The sequence below is a fragment of the Chrysemys picta genome, chromosome 4, assembly GCF_011386835.1.
Source record: "Chrysemys picta bellii isolate R12L10 chromosome 4, ASM1138683v2, whole genome shotgun sequence".
Lineage (NCBI taxonomy): Eukaryota > Metazoa > Chordata > Testudines > Emydidae > Chrysemys > Chrysemys picta.
The window spans coordinates 40,702,830-40,716,256 of record NC_088794.1 but is presented as its reverse complement, the minus strand read 5'-3'; the positions used below and the strand labels follow the sequence as shown (position 1 = coordinate 40,716,256).

Here is a 13,427-nt window from a genome sequence, read left to right as displayed (position 1 = left end):
TCTGCCTCTGGTAAGAACTAGGGAGGCAGAGATGTGGTGAAATGACAAACAATTAAAGTTCACTGAGCTTTTTAAGCCTCCCAAAAGAGTTGATCTGAGGTTCAGTTTCATTTTTTTTATTGTAACAGTTTAGGTTGGTTCTGATTTTTAAGCTATTGCTAATTTCATGTACACTAGTTTATATTCTGTGTCTGTACAACACCTAGCACAGGGGGGAATCCTGACTGGAGCCTTTAGACATGAGCATAATAAATGTTAATATTAATAATCCTAATTTTTTTTAATGGTCAGTGTTGTAAGAGAAAAAGGAACAAAGAAATGTGGGGGTTTCTGGTTCATCCATGTGTCCCTTTTGAGCCTATACCAGATAACGATTCAGTCAACAGTTTCAGGCTCTTGTTTTTTCTTGTTTTGAACATTTTAGATCATTTCATCCTATATGGAATTCTCACTCTGCTGCCAGATGATGGGTAACCAAGATGAATGGATGAAATATGAGCTGATGGCCATCCAGCGTAGCTCTCACCTCCGGGTTATCGGAGGAGGGCTATTAACAACAGTTAAATTAGCACAGTCATTGGCCTATATGAAGCTCTGCTTGGGTAACCTGCCCTTATCTATTCAATTAGGTAAGTCTGCTTTCATCGTATACTGTGAAGAGAAGGTGTCAGTATTAAGGGAGAGACACTTAATAGATTTGTTTTCTCCACAGGCTATCGAGCCCATGAAATGTGTGTGTGTCTGAAGAAACCGAAGCTGGACTATCTGGTTCTCTGCATGCTCTTCAAAGCTCTCTTTCTGAGCATCAGGTATGATGCAAATTTATGTTCCCATATGGATGGGCTAAGGAGAATGGTGTATGGAGAAGAAATCTAATAGGGAACTGTGGGAGGTCGATGGAGACACAAGTATAGTAAATATAAAGAAATTCCAATGACTTCAGTGGGCAAGGCGTGTGGTTACAATGACAGAAGACAGACCAGTGTCTCTAGGAAGTGTCTCTAGGAAGGACATCATGTTTAAGGCCCTGTATAAATCAATTTTTTTTTTTTAAAGAAAATTCCCGACAGTTTGCAAGGAATGAATTTGATAAGTACATTTAGTCAATTGTAAGGAAAAATATGTAAAAGATCATGGTTTGGGGGCATTTTCTCGATTTCCATGTCCTCCACAAAAATGTGATTTACACAGGGCCCTATTTATGGTGTCTGACCTCATGGCTGACCAAGGAGGAGATGGAGGGATAATACTGAGCCATACCTAACAGCTCTTAATGTGAATTACTATCGATGATAACAATGTGCCCTTGACAGAAAGAGGTGGGAGGCACATTATGAGGGCGACCATTGACCTCCCTGGTCTAGAGAGCCAGGAAGTGAGGAAGTATGGACAGGCTAAGTTTGGCTTTTTGCTTTGGTTGGCTGGTACTTTTCTTCTGAAGTGAATTTCTTCCTCATGAGGAGGTAGTTTGGATCCCCATACTTGGGATGCAGGTACCTCTGTCACATGGCTCAGAAGTGTCAACTGGAGTCATGTGGCAGCCTTATTTCCTCCCACCCCTGGCAGATTAAAAGACTGGTCTGTCTCTTATTAGACATCAATCTATAAGAACTCTCTCTGAGCCACAGTGGCTTCCTGAACACACTTGTTCTCACAACTGTTCCTTCTGCTGGGGCATGTTTGTCTGTAGTAATAGGTTGGCCACCTGGCTTCTATATGCACTGCTCCTGGTGCTTTTCCTTGTCAATGATCAGCTGAAAAGGCAATTAGCTATCCACAGTGGACCTTGCAGACACTTATATGCACATAGAGATACTTTGCGCACCTGGGAAGGACCACAGTGGAACGTCCCTATCCACTCAGTGTCTTGTCAGGCATCCTTGAAGCCCTTCTCCATAAGCTCATTGACCAAAGATCCTTGGAGAGAAAAATAGGATAGATATATGAGTGGAATGATGGATGGGAGGATAGAGAATGAGACATGGAAAGAGGAAAGGAAATAAAGGGATAGGGGAGAAACTCCTCAGAATAAAATGAGTCGTGCAATAATTCTCCATGATGTCTAGGTACCAAGATTGTGTGCAAGTACTGAGCTGGCTGGAGCAGTTGGCTGTTGTGGAGGAGACAATCATTGGGATGGCTTGTTTCTTTTCTTACTGTTTAGAACTCTTGCTTTATGTTGGTAAGTACTGGGTAATGAGGACAACAGATAAAGGCGTGCTTTGCAAAGACACTCTTGGACAGGGACGGTTGCCATGTCAACACTGCCAGAAAACGGTGGCGCCATTCTGGCATCTCGTTTGTGGTTAAACTGCAATTGATATGCTTTTAAAGAAGAGAGCTAAAAGATTTAACAGAAAAGGGGTTGTAGCTCCGATGAAGGGATGTTGATATCTGTGTGAACGTTGACGCTTTTGGGATATTCTCATACAAATCTGGAGCCTTATACTGGGAGGTGGGAGGTTGTAAAGTTGGCCAACAAGGCTAACTGGGGTTCTGCAGACTTCACTCAGCTGGCATGGAGGAATTCCCCTCATCTCTACCCCAATCACCCTGCTCCTTTTAGCCCCCTGGCACTCCGCACATCTAAAGCCTTGTGTACAGTTAAAACCTTTGCCAGTATAACTATATCAGTATGGTTGAATTGGCAAAACCCTGCTAATGGAGATGCTGTTATACCAGCAAAAAAATTCTTTTGCTGGTACAGCTTATACCAGTTTTGTGAATTACATAAACTGTACTGGCAAAAGCCCTTTCCCCGCCCAGTATAGCTGCTACGTGCTAGGGCTTTGGCTGGCACAGCTATCTCATTAAAAAAAATCACTCCCCTAACTGACTTAACTAGGCCGGTAAAACATTGAATTGTAGACCTGGCCTAAGGTCTCCAGGACCACAGCTCCCTTTGTACAGACTTCAGAAAGCCCACAAAGTGAAGGGACTGGGTGAGCTTGGCTGGGAGATTAGGTGGTCACTTCACACCACCTTACAGTGGGTTTCCTGAGATCTGCAAGAGGGGAGAACTCCCTTGTGAACCTTTGATTGGTGGTGGGAAACCTTTTTCTTTGACAAGTCTAGCCTCTCTACTGATCTGACTATGCTGTGAGCTCTGCTTCTGCATGGGAAAGGGCTAGAGACTTTCCTTGCAGTGAAAGTCTAGGGCTCCAGCAATCCTTTTACATGCAACACCAAGCTAGCCAGTGTAGGAATGTCTGTTCCTTGGAGTATCTGTTAAACGTGTTTAATAACGTATTGTAGGTTACTCTCACAATCGTGCTCAAAGGCAGTGATCTGCTGAAGCCAATTCTCTTTGGGTTTTTGGTTGAGGTTATCTGTTTTTTTCCCCTACAAAAGTGGCAAAAAAGTTGGAAGAATTTGAAACTCTCTTTTTGCTCTATAGTTTAAGGAGGTCCTCTTTCAAAAACACCTTTTAGAAAGAGAGGGATGGACCCAAGTGGCAACCTTCCTTATGGAAGGACTGCTGCTGCTCCACAACATAGGAATTGCTTTGCCCATCCCTGCATTGCATCCATTGTGGAGAACAAATGTAACTCACACACCTCCTGAGCATAGGCATGCACAGCCCATTTCATTAGGGTGTGCACCCAGTGAGCCCCGTCCTAACCCCACCCCCACCCTGCCCCCATCCACTCCCTCCTACTTCCTGCCCCCTGACTTCCCCCCTCAGAACCTCCAATCCCCCCTGCTCCTTGTCCCCTGACTACCCCCTCCTGGGATCCCTGCCCCTAACTGCCCCCCAGGACCTCACCCCCTATCTAAGCCTCCCTGCTCCTTGTCCCCTGACTGCCCCCCAGGATCCTACCCCCTACCTGTCCTCTGACTGCCCTAACCCTTATCCACACCCCCGCCCCCAGACAGACCCCCAGGATTCCCATGCCTATCCAACCGCTCCCCGCCCCCAGACAGGACCCCCAGAAATCCTGACCCATGCAACCATCCTGCTCCCTGCCTCCCCCAACCCCTCTCCACACCCCTGCCTCCTGACAGCCCCCCCCAGAACTCCCGACTCATCCAATCCCCCACAGCTGCTTGTCCCCTGACCACCCCCTCCATAGACCCCCCACCCTAACTGCCCCCCAGGACCCTCCTTACTCCCTGTCCCCTGACTGCCCTGACCCCTATCCGCCCCCTGACAGACCCCGGGACTCCCATGCCCCATCCAACCCCCCCTGCTCCCTGACTGCCCCCTCCAGAGACCTCCCCCAACCCCTAGCCACCCCCCCAGGATCCCACCCCCTATCCAACCCACCCTGTCCCCGACTGCCCCCACCCCTTATCCAACCCCCCTGGCCCCAGACCCCTTACCATGAGATGAGGCTCCTAACCTCCCCGCGGAGCCAAACACTGCCCCGCGGGAGTGCACAGCCCCGGCCCCCAAAGCGCTGCGTGCGCAGCGGCATGGCTCCAGGGGAGGGGGCCCAGGAGCACAGACCCTGTGGCTTGCCGTGCTGGAAGAGGGGGTGTCAAGGCTGTATCCCCACTTTGAACTTTAGGGTACAATGTGGGGGCCTGCATGAAAACTTCTAAGCTTAACTACCAGCTTAGCTCTGGTCCGCTGCCACCATCTCAAGCTAATTCCCTTCCCTGGGGAGCCTTGAGAAACCTTTCACCAATTCCCTGGTGAATACAGAGCCAAACCCCTTGGATCTTAAAACAAGGAGAAATTAACCATTCCCCCTCCTTCCTCCCACCAACTCCTGGTGAATACAGATCCAACCCCCTTGGATCTAAAAACAAGGAAAAATCAATCAGGTTCTTAAAAAGAAGGCTTTTAATTAAAGAAAAAGGTAAAAATCATCTCTGTAAAATCAGTATGGAAATTAACCTTACAGGGTAATCAAACTTAAAGAGCTCAGAGGACTCCCCTCTAGGTTTAGGTTCAAAGTACAGTAAACAAAGATAAACACTCTAGTAAAAGGTACATTTACAAGTTAAGAAAACAAAGTAAAACTAAGACGCCTTGCCTGGCTATTTACTTACAAGTTTGAAATAGGAGAGACTTGTTTAGAAAGATGTGGAGAACCTGGATTGATGTCTGGTCCCTCTCAGTCCCAAGAGCGAACGAACTCCCAAACAAAGAGCACAAACAAAAGCCTTCCCCCCAAAAAAATTTGAAAGTATCTTGTCCCCTTATTGGTCCTTTGGGTCAGATGCCAGCCAGGTTACCTGAGCTTCTTAACCCTTTACAGGGAAAAGGATTTTGGAGTCTCTGGCCAGGAGGGATTTTATAGTACTGTACACAGGACAGCTGTTACCCTTCCCTTTATAGTTATGACAGGGGGCCATTTGCCCACCCCTGCATTAGGGTGTGCCTGGGCACACCCGGCACACCCCATGTGCACGCCTATGCTGCTGAGTGTGGTATTCTGTCCCATCTAGTGGCACCGAGACCACTTAGAGCGAGAGTATGAGTCTGCTGTACAACCTTAGCTAGCAGCCAGTTGGCTTTTAGCTCATGCAGTAGAGGCTCATGCACTAAGCTCCAGAGGTCTCAGATTCGATCCCAGCTGCTGACAATTGGAGTCTGTCGGTGTTACAGAAACATGGGCAGTTTAAAATGGACTGCATGCTTGGGTGATGAGGCTTTCATTTTTTCTGCCCAGTATGGGGTTTCTCCCCTTGCACTAGAGACCACTGATACAGAGCCTGTGACAGCCCCAAGGAGCTCAGTTAAAACTCAAATCTTGCAACATTTCTTTTAGATTTTCATTGAGATCTGAGGATTTTTTATGCCAGGTGATTCAGCTACTTCCAAGATCCCTCTTGACTATCTTTGTACTTATGGTAGTTTTAGAACAGGGAAATACACCCCCACCAGAAGGGGAAACAGCTTCTCTAATGCAAATTTCTTTTACAGGATTTTCATTTAAGTCATTTAAAGAATGCCTGGAATTCATACAACGCAATGAAAAAAACTGCATCCTTATGTCTCAGAACAGCATCATGTTGGGGCTGTATTCATCCCTGGCCATTTGGTAATATACAAAGTCTCCTCAAAATTGCTTTGCTGTGTTACTGGTTTAATCTTTATTTTGCCATATGGTGTGTCGGAATTCAGAAACTTTGGGCCGGATTCTGCCATCCGTACTCACGTTGAATAGTTCCTTAGTCCATGAGTCCTGTTGAAATCAGTGTGACTACTTGGCTGATCAGGTACTTCTCAATATGAGTAAGGGTGGCAGAACTGGGCCAGTTCTACTAGAGGACTGAATGGGGTATTGATGAGCCTTAAGGCCACCTTAGCTGGGGGGGTGGCTGAAAAGTTTTTGTGATCATGGCACATACCTCGGATGGATAATTTTAGGTCTAGTAAAAACATCTTTATTTTGCATTAAATTATTATAATCAACATCATTGTGCCTAGGAGTCCTAGTCATGAACCAGTACCCTGCTGTGCTCGGCGCTGTACGAACACAGAATAACGAGACAGTCACTGCCCCCAAAGTACAATCTAAGTTGGTGGTAATCATATCTCATGCTTTGCTGCATGCATTAGGAAGAATTCCTCTGCCCATTGTATAGCACTGTGCAGGTAGCTAGATGCAGCGTGAGTTTTCCATATATAGATCAGTGCCACTGGCTGGTCCAATAGTCCAATCCCCTACAGCAAATCTTATGTGGATCTCTCTCTTGGTGATCTAGGTTTGCCAGACTTCAGCAGTGGGGCAACTTCAAGGAGCCTTTTGAAAAGGCCAGAAGGTTGCTGAGGAGAACTAGCACCTCATTCTTTGCTACCAGTGGATTCTGTAGATTCTTGGAGTGTGAGATCCTTATGCTACGGAAACACATTGAGGAAAAGCCTGAATTGGTCCGGGAGACTCGTACTAAGACGCTAAAGGTGAGAGGGAGAAGGAGATGTCCACATTATGTGGAAAGACTGTAAAATGCAATACATCTGCAAATGGAAGTTGGATATCTCCTGATGGCTGCTAGACATGGAGGGCCTGATCCAAAGCCCATGATGTCAATGGGAGTCTTTCCACGGGTTTCAATGGGCTTTGAATCAGGCCCACTGGGAGCAGCCATCTATCAAGTTTCCCTGCACACCTCTCTTTCAGACACTGGGCATTATGATAGGTCAGGATGAGCAGACTAGGGGAGTCCAGAGTCGTCGTCTAGTGGTGTGTGGGTGGTCTGGTAACTGGGAGGACAATTGGTATTACAGGCAGTCCGGGGCAATGGTTAGAGTTCTCGCAGGGGGGTCTGTAGCCAGGAGATACAATCGAAGGGTTTGGGTTGGCACGATAGGTAGGTGCAGTCAGGCAAGGCAGAGTCAGGTTAGACAGTACAGCAGCAAGGCAAGGTCAGGCAAAACAGCAGGGCAGCAAGGTGGTCCAGGCAGTAATGGCCTGCTGCTCAGACAGCTTCCTCTTCCTGTTGGGGTCTTTATATAGTCCAGGTGCCTAGTGAGAATGCTGTCTGTCCAGCCAATCAGGGGCCTAGCTGTTGTGGGGCTGTAGGTCTTTAGCACCAAGGCTGTCAGTCAGGGGTAGCGGTTCAGCATGCTGCCATGGCGCGGACACTGGGGATACCTTTTAGGGACCCAATGGACTTGGATTCAATACCAGGGTCCTGACACCTGCAACACTCCAGCCCTGTGTATCTACTCAGCTCTACTAGCCTTGGTCTCCTCCCTTGAATTGCCTAGTTCCCTGTTCGGGCCCCTGTAATTGTTTTAATGGCTATTCAGGTGGTGGTTTGGTTTTGAAATCCCTTCAGTGCTGCACTACAGCTCAGCATGAGCAGTAACCAATGCAAAGCCTATTACAAGTGGAGGGGAAGGTTGATCATAATTTTGCTTCTTTCCAGTTGATTCATCCAAAAATTGATGGCAAGAATTGCAAAAACTCTTTTTTCCCCATAATACACTACAATGGAGAGGAGGGGAAATCCCCAGACAAAATGAAGTGCCCCCAAAGCATACATAGACACTTCTATTTTTGACATGGAAACTGGTCAAAAGTGATGTTCTATATTTGTATGTGTCCAGCTGTGCAAGGGAGGAGGGGAGACGGCATTGACATTTTTGCATTGTGCAGCTAGGTTTATTTCTACATTATAGAGTTTGTAGGGGAGACAGAGAAACTTGAATTTGATGCAATAAGAGGCAGGAAGCTAGTGGAAGGATTCAGAAAGTGGGGGCAACCCTTGATCAAACAGCAGTATTTCATTATCATGGCCCTTCAACGATATGTTTCCAGTCAATGTGACGTCACTGGACGGTTCTCAGGGCTATGGTTTAAGAAGCATAAAATCCCATTCAAAACATTTAACAGGTTTGGGACCATTTCTAGTACACGACCAACCATTCCAAAATAGCATTGCTTCCTGCTCTGTGCCTCCTGGAACTTGTGCTTTGGAGTACATTTTGATGGAAGATCTATAGGAGCATCATTTTTAGGGGCCAGTGGTTTTCTCTCTAGCACAAACTTTATATTTGCAAAATTAAATCTCCTTTTCATGTTGTCCATGCGTCTGTCTACACCTGCCTGCCCATCATGGCTTGGTCAAACTTGTCATGGTTAACATAGCATGTTCTCCCTAGCATGGCCGTAACATGCTCCACATCTACACACACACTTGGGTTTCTATTATGCTATTGACTGTGCTGACCCACCTGTGCTTTTTGAGGTCCACCTTGATCGAGCCTCAGTCATTTTCAGTGTCATGGTGAGCAGAGGGCAATGTTGTGTTAGCCCAAAGAGTGCAAATGGACCTCCCAGTGCAATCCCATACTGTAGAGGTGGCCTGTCTGGACACTTGTCTGCATTCCACTGTCCAGGAGTCAGCCTGGCCAGGACCCACCTACTTGTACAAACAATGCAGCACACATGGGTGGCCCCTAGCTGCACAGTGCTTCCACAGTGGCAGGCTTCTTCTGGTGATTGATTTGTGATCTGATCTCTACAATGCCTCATTGGATCATCCGACCGGGCTGCCAGCTGGCCAGCACCGACATCAGCTTGCTCACTGCCTTACAGACAGGGCCAGAGCCTGTGGTACCATATGATCACAGCAATCAGGGAAGGTGTATAGTATGATGGCATTTCCCAGCATCTGGCAGAGATGGACATTCCCTATACTGGAGACTGCATTATGAGAGCAATAGAGGAGAAGGCCTCTGAATGCCAGGGGGAAGAGGAATCTGATGAAGTGCTTCCTGAGACAGCTGCAGGTTCAACCTGGAGAGCAGGAGAAATGCCATTCAGATCTGGTAAGCTACTTTTTAGTTGTGAAAATGTACCAATGGGGTCTGATTTGGATTGGGAAGGGAATGCATTCCCAGGTTCTCCTGAGGGTGTGTTTGTAAGAGCCCTGCACAAGCCACCCTTCCCCTCTTTCCCTCCTTCCTTCCTACACCTCCATTGCATGGTCAGTAGGTCCCAGCACACCCAGTCCCCACCCCAATTTCCCTTTCTTGACCCCACACCTTCTGGTTGCCTGGCCTACTGTTCCCAGTAGGGACAGAAACGCCCAGTCCCTGATGAACAGCAGCTGGCTGTTGTCAGATGTCAGACAAGCAGAGAAAAATGTAAAAGGCCCACAAGCAGCAATGCAGAAAGACTTAAAAACAGGAGCATTACTAAAGATCTAGTGCAGTCTGGCCAAGACACCTACATGACAACGTATCTGCTGGGCCATGTGCCCTGAAGCACCTGCAAAGAGGCTGGTATAATTGGAACACACTGCCAGATGGTAGCATGCCTGCAATGCATGAAAATCAGTGCACAGTAATATGCGCTTTCATGGTACATTCCTCATATAGACGGGACATGGAACAAGTGAAGGCAACCACAGGAACAATGGACATATAACAGTGACAAGCATTCTTACTGGAAGAGTTTTACCATTGAACGTGTTAGTTTCTGACCTAATTTTAGCCCACTCTTGTGAGGTAATGTCAGAAAATATCTCAAAGCCAGTGCTCTAATGTAGCTCTTGCGTTTCTTGACAGAGCCTATTTTCTTCTCCTGCCCAGGGAGCTGATTGGAGCAAATGGCTGGGGTGTATAGTTTGGAATTTAGAAGTTAAGCAAAATGGCTACATTTGTCTCATCCCTTGAAAGTACAGTATTAGGCTAAGAAAGGTGTGATGGCTTACTATGGACACAAACTCAAAACTACTTGGTTTGTCTTAACAGGACCTTCTACCATGGCCCTGGCTGCACAGTTCTGTTTTGGACCAAGACAACAAAGGCCAGTGTGGGCACTGGAGTTAAAACTCTCCTTTGCCATGATGCCAAGTGCTTTGAGACCACAGTCAACCATGTTGACCAATATTGTCTCACTGTTTTCTTATGCTCCCCGTCTGTCTGTATCCACCTGTTGACTCTTGTCTTAGATTGATAGCTCCTTGGGGCAGGGATGGTTTTTGTTCTGTTTGTCCAGCACCGAGCACAATGAGGCAATACAGATAAAAAATAATAATAATACTAATAGACAGGCTGACAGCTTTGGGGCCAGGAAGCACCTGCTATTGGCCTTTTAAAAAGACATTGGCCAGAAATATGCTTGGTCCAATCACAGTTGGAGGAGAAGGGGGGAAAAAAGTATGGGAAATCTACAGCTAGGATGGCATATAAACCATGGCGACTACCTACTTTCATCAGAAGGACATGCCCCAGGAAGAGAGGGGATTTGAAATATGGATGTCTGAGAACTTTTTCCAGACCCAAATGGACACAGGTAGAGTTCTAACCATCTGCGTAAGATCCTTCTCCGGCTCCTTGTTTACAGTACTCTGCCATACAAAATGTGGAAGACTTGAGTTTGGAATCGGCCTTTCCAACCATAGGCTCTGCCAGCCTAGCCTGTGAAATTCCACCCCGGTGGCAAACTGAGAGAACAATTCCCCTAGCAAGATGCATTTTTATCATCTTGGAGGACAGTTCTGTGGTTTGATGGTTCTGTTCTGGTGTCATCATTGTAAAGGCAGCTGGCCTGCTTTATTGCAATAAAGTCTTTTGTAGAAAGATAAGTCACTACAATATTTACACTTCCAGTATAGCGCCTCTGTAGCGTGAAGCAGGAGTAAATCATCAATGAAAACCATTCACCTTACACCCTAAAAGGGCGTAAGTAAGGGGGTTTAAGGGGCCTCAACATCCCTCTGTGGGCTATCTGTATCGTGGGTCACAACATGGGGAGCTGAGTAGTTTCAATGGGGTCCTACTTCCCTTCCTACATAGGAGCAGGGAATCCAACACACCAGCCAGCAGTGCTGAGCCAGCATGGAAGGGGAAGAGATCTGTGCCTGGTTTAGGCGTGATGCAGATTACTTCCTTCCCCAAAGCCAGCTGGGAACCAAGGGTCAAATTGCAACTTTCGTAATCCGTTTGTTCCCTGGCTTGCTGGTGGGGCAGTGTGGGATAGATAGCGATCGATAGCAAGAATAGGGGGCTCTTGTCAGACTTCTCCCCTTCCTGACCATCTTGGAAATGCTGTCTCTGAAGATCCAGTCTCATTCTGGCATCTCGTTTCCCTTTTGTTTTCCCTAGGAGTGGTGGTTCACTGCAAAAGGCCCCATGGAAGACTTATGGCTGAAGGCCGCACCAGATTTTCCCAAGTGGAAAATAGGAATGACAGAGAAAGACTTTCCAGAGATCCATAAAACCAAGTACTTGCTGCGGGTGCCAGCATTGGATATTAACAATCCTTTCCCAGAACCTGAGATCCCCGATGTCTGAGCTGCATGTAGTTCTGCCCAACTGGAGCACTTTGTAAGCCTTTCTAGCTGGCACTGCCCAAATTTATAAGCATTTATGATATTCCTACGGTACACATAACAACACCTGCTCTCTGCAAAGCCCTCTGTATTTGCTCATCTCTTCCTTTGGTAAATGTAGGTTCTAATGTCTCACCGTGGCTTGCTTAGACCATTTTTCCTCACTGTTAATTAAACTCTGCAGTATCTCTTCATTATAGTAATTTATTCCTTTATAACCTGGAACAGAATCTAGTGCTATTCCCAAAAAGGAAAGTGTGATGGGTTGGATCACAGAACTCCCCCTGAGAGCTGCCAACCGATGTGCCAAGACTAATTCTATCCCTGTTTTCCCTGCCAGCTCAGGACTCCAGCACCCTGTCTTGCTGAGCCAGACACTCCCGTCTGCTCCAACACAAACCCAGGGTCTGAATTACTTGCCCCAAAGCTGCAGGTTTACCTGAAAACAGCTCACAGAAGTGTGCTTGTCTTTAGCACTCAGATGCCTAACTCCCAATGGGGTCTAAACCCAAATAAATCCGTTTTACCCTGCATAAAGCTTATGCAGGGTAAACTCATAAATTGTTCGCCCTCTATAACACTGATAGAGAGATATGCACAGCTGTTTGCTCCCCCAGGTATTAATACATACTCTGAGTTAATTAATAAGTAAAAAGTGATTTTATTAAATACAGAAAGTAGGATTTAAGTGGTTCCAAGTAGTAACCGACAGAACAAAGTAAGTCACCAAGCAAAATAAAATAAAATGCGCAAATCTATGTCTAATCAAACTAAATACAGATAATCTCACCCTTAGAGATGCTTCAGTAAGTTTTTTACTCAGACTGGACACTTTCCAGGCCTGGGAACAATTCTTTCCCCTGGTACAGCTCTTGTTCCAGCTTAGGTGGTACCTATTGGATTTTTCATGATGGCTCTTCTCTCTCCTTGTTCTCTTCCACCCCTTTATATATCTTTTGCATAGGTGGGAACCCTTTGTCCCTCTGGGTTCCCTCCCCCCCCCACTGGAAAAGCACCAGGTTAAAGATGGAATCCAGTTCAGGTGACATGATCACATGTCACTGCAAGACTTCATTACCCACTTGCCAGCACACACATACACAGAAAGACTTACAGGTAAAACACAGCCATCTGCAGACAATGGTCCTGGTTAATGGGAGTCATCAAGATTCCAAACCACCATTAATGGCCCACACTTTGCACAATTACAATAGGCCCTCAGAGTTATATTTTATATTTCTAGTTTTAGATACAAGAGTGGTACATGGTACATTTATACAAATAGGATGATCACACACAGTAGATTATAAGCTTTGTAATGATACCTTACAAGAGACCTTTTGCATGAAGCATATTCCAATTACATTATATTCACTTATTATCATGTTTTTATAAAACTATTCCAGTTACCTTATATTCACTTATTATCATGTTTTTATAAAGCCATATAGACTGCACAACGTCACAGAAAGTCGAATTTAATTTTTTTTAAACATTCATGACTAAAATGCACTTTCTTCAACAAAGTCACTACAACGCTCCACCCACTGTAACAATGCAGCCTATGGCAGGACACTACTGAGAGTATCAATTCAGGACAAATTGCTTAGAGCGGGGCAGTCACAGCCCAAGGCTGAGGTTCCTTCACTATTAAGGTATACCAAACCAGCCAAACAGAGAGGACT

The 13,427-nt window shown here is 46.2% G+C and overlaps 1 protein-coding gene across 1 annotated transcript; it reads left to right on the top strand.

Moving 5' to 3' along the window:
* Positions 1-238: 238 nt before the first annotated feature.
* LOC101952407 (adenylate cyclase type 10-like) lies at positions 239-11,704 on the top strand. Its single transcript, XM_065594058.1, has 6 exons — positions 239-629; positions 713-809; positions 2,067-2,182; positions 5,876-5,993; positions 6,661-6,856; positions 11,516-11,704. Exons 1-6 carry the CDS (start codon positions 440-442, stop codon positions 11,702-11,704), a joined length of 906 nt encoding a protein of 301 aa, XP_065450130.1. The 5' UTR covers positions 239-439.
* Positions 11,705-13,427: the final 1,723 nt, after the last annotated feature.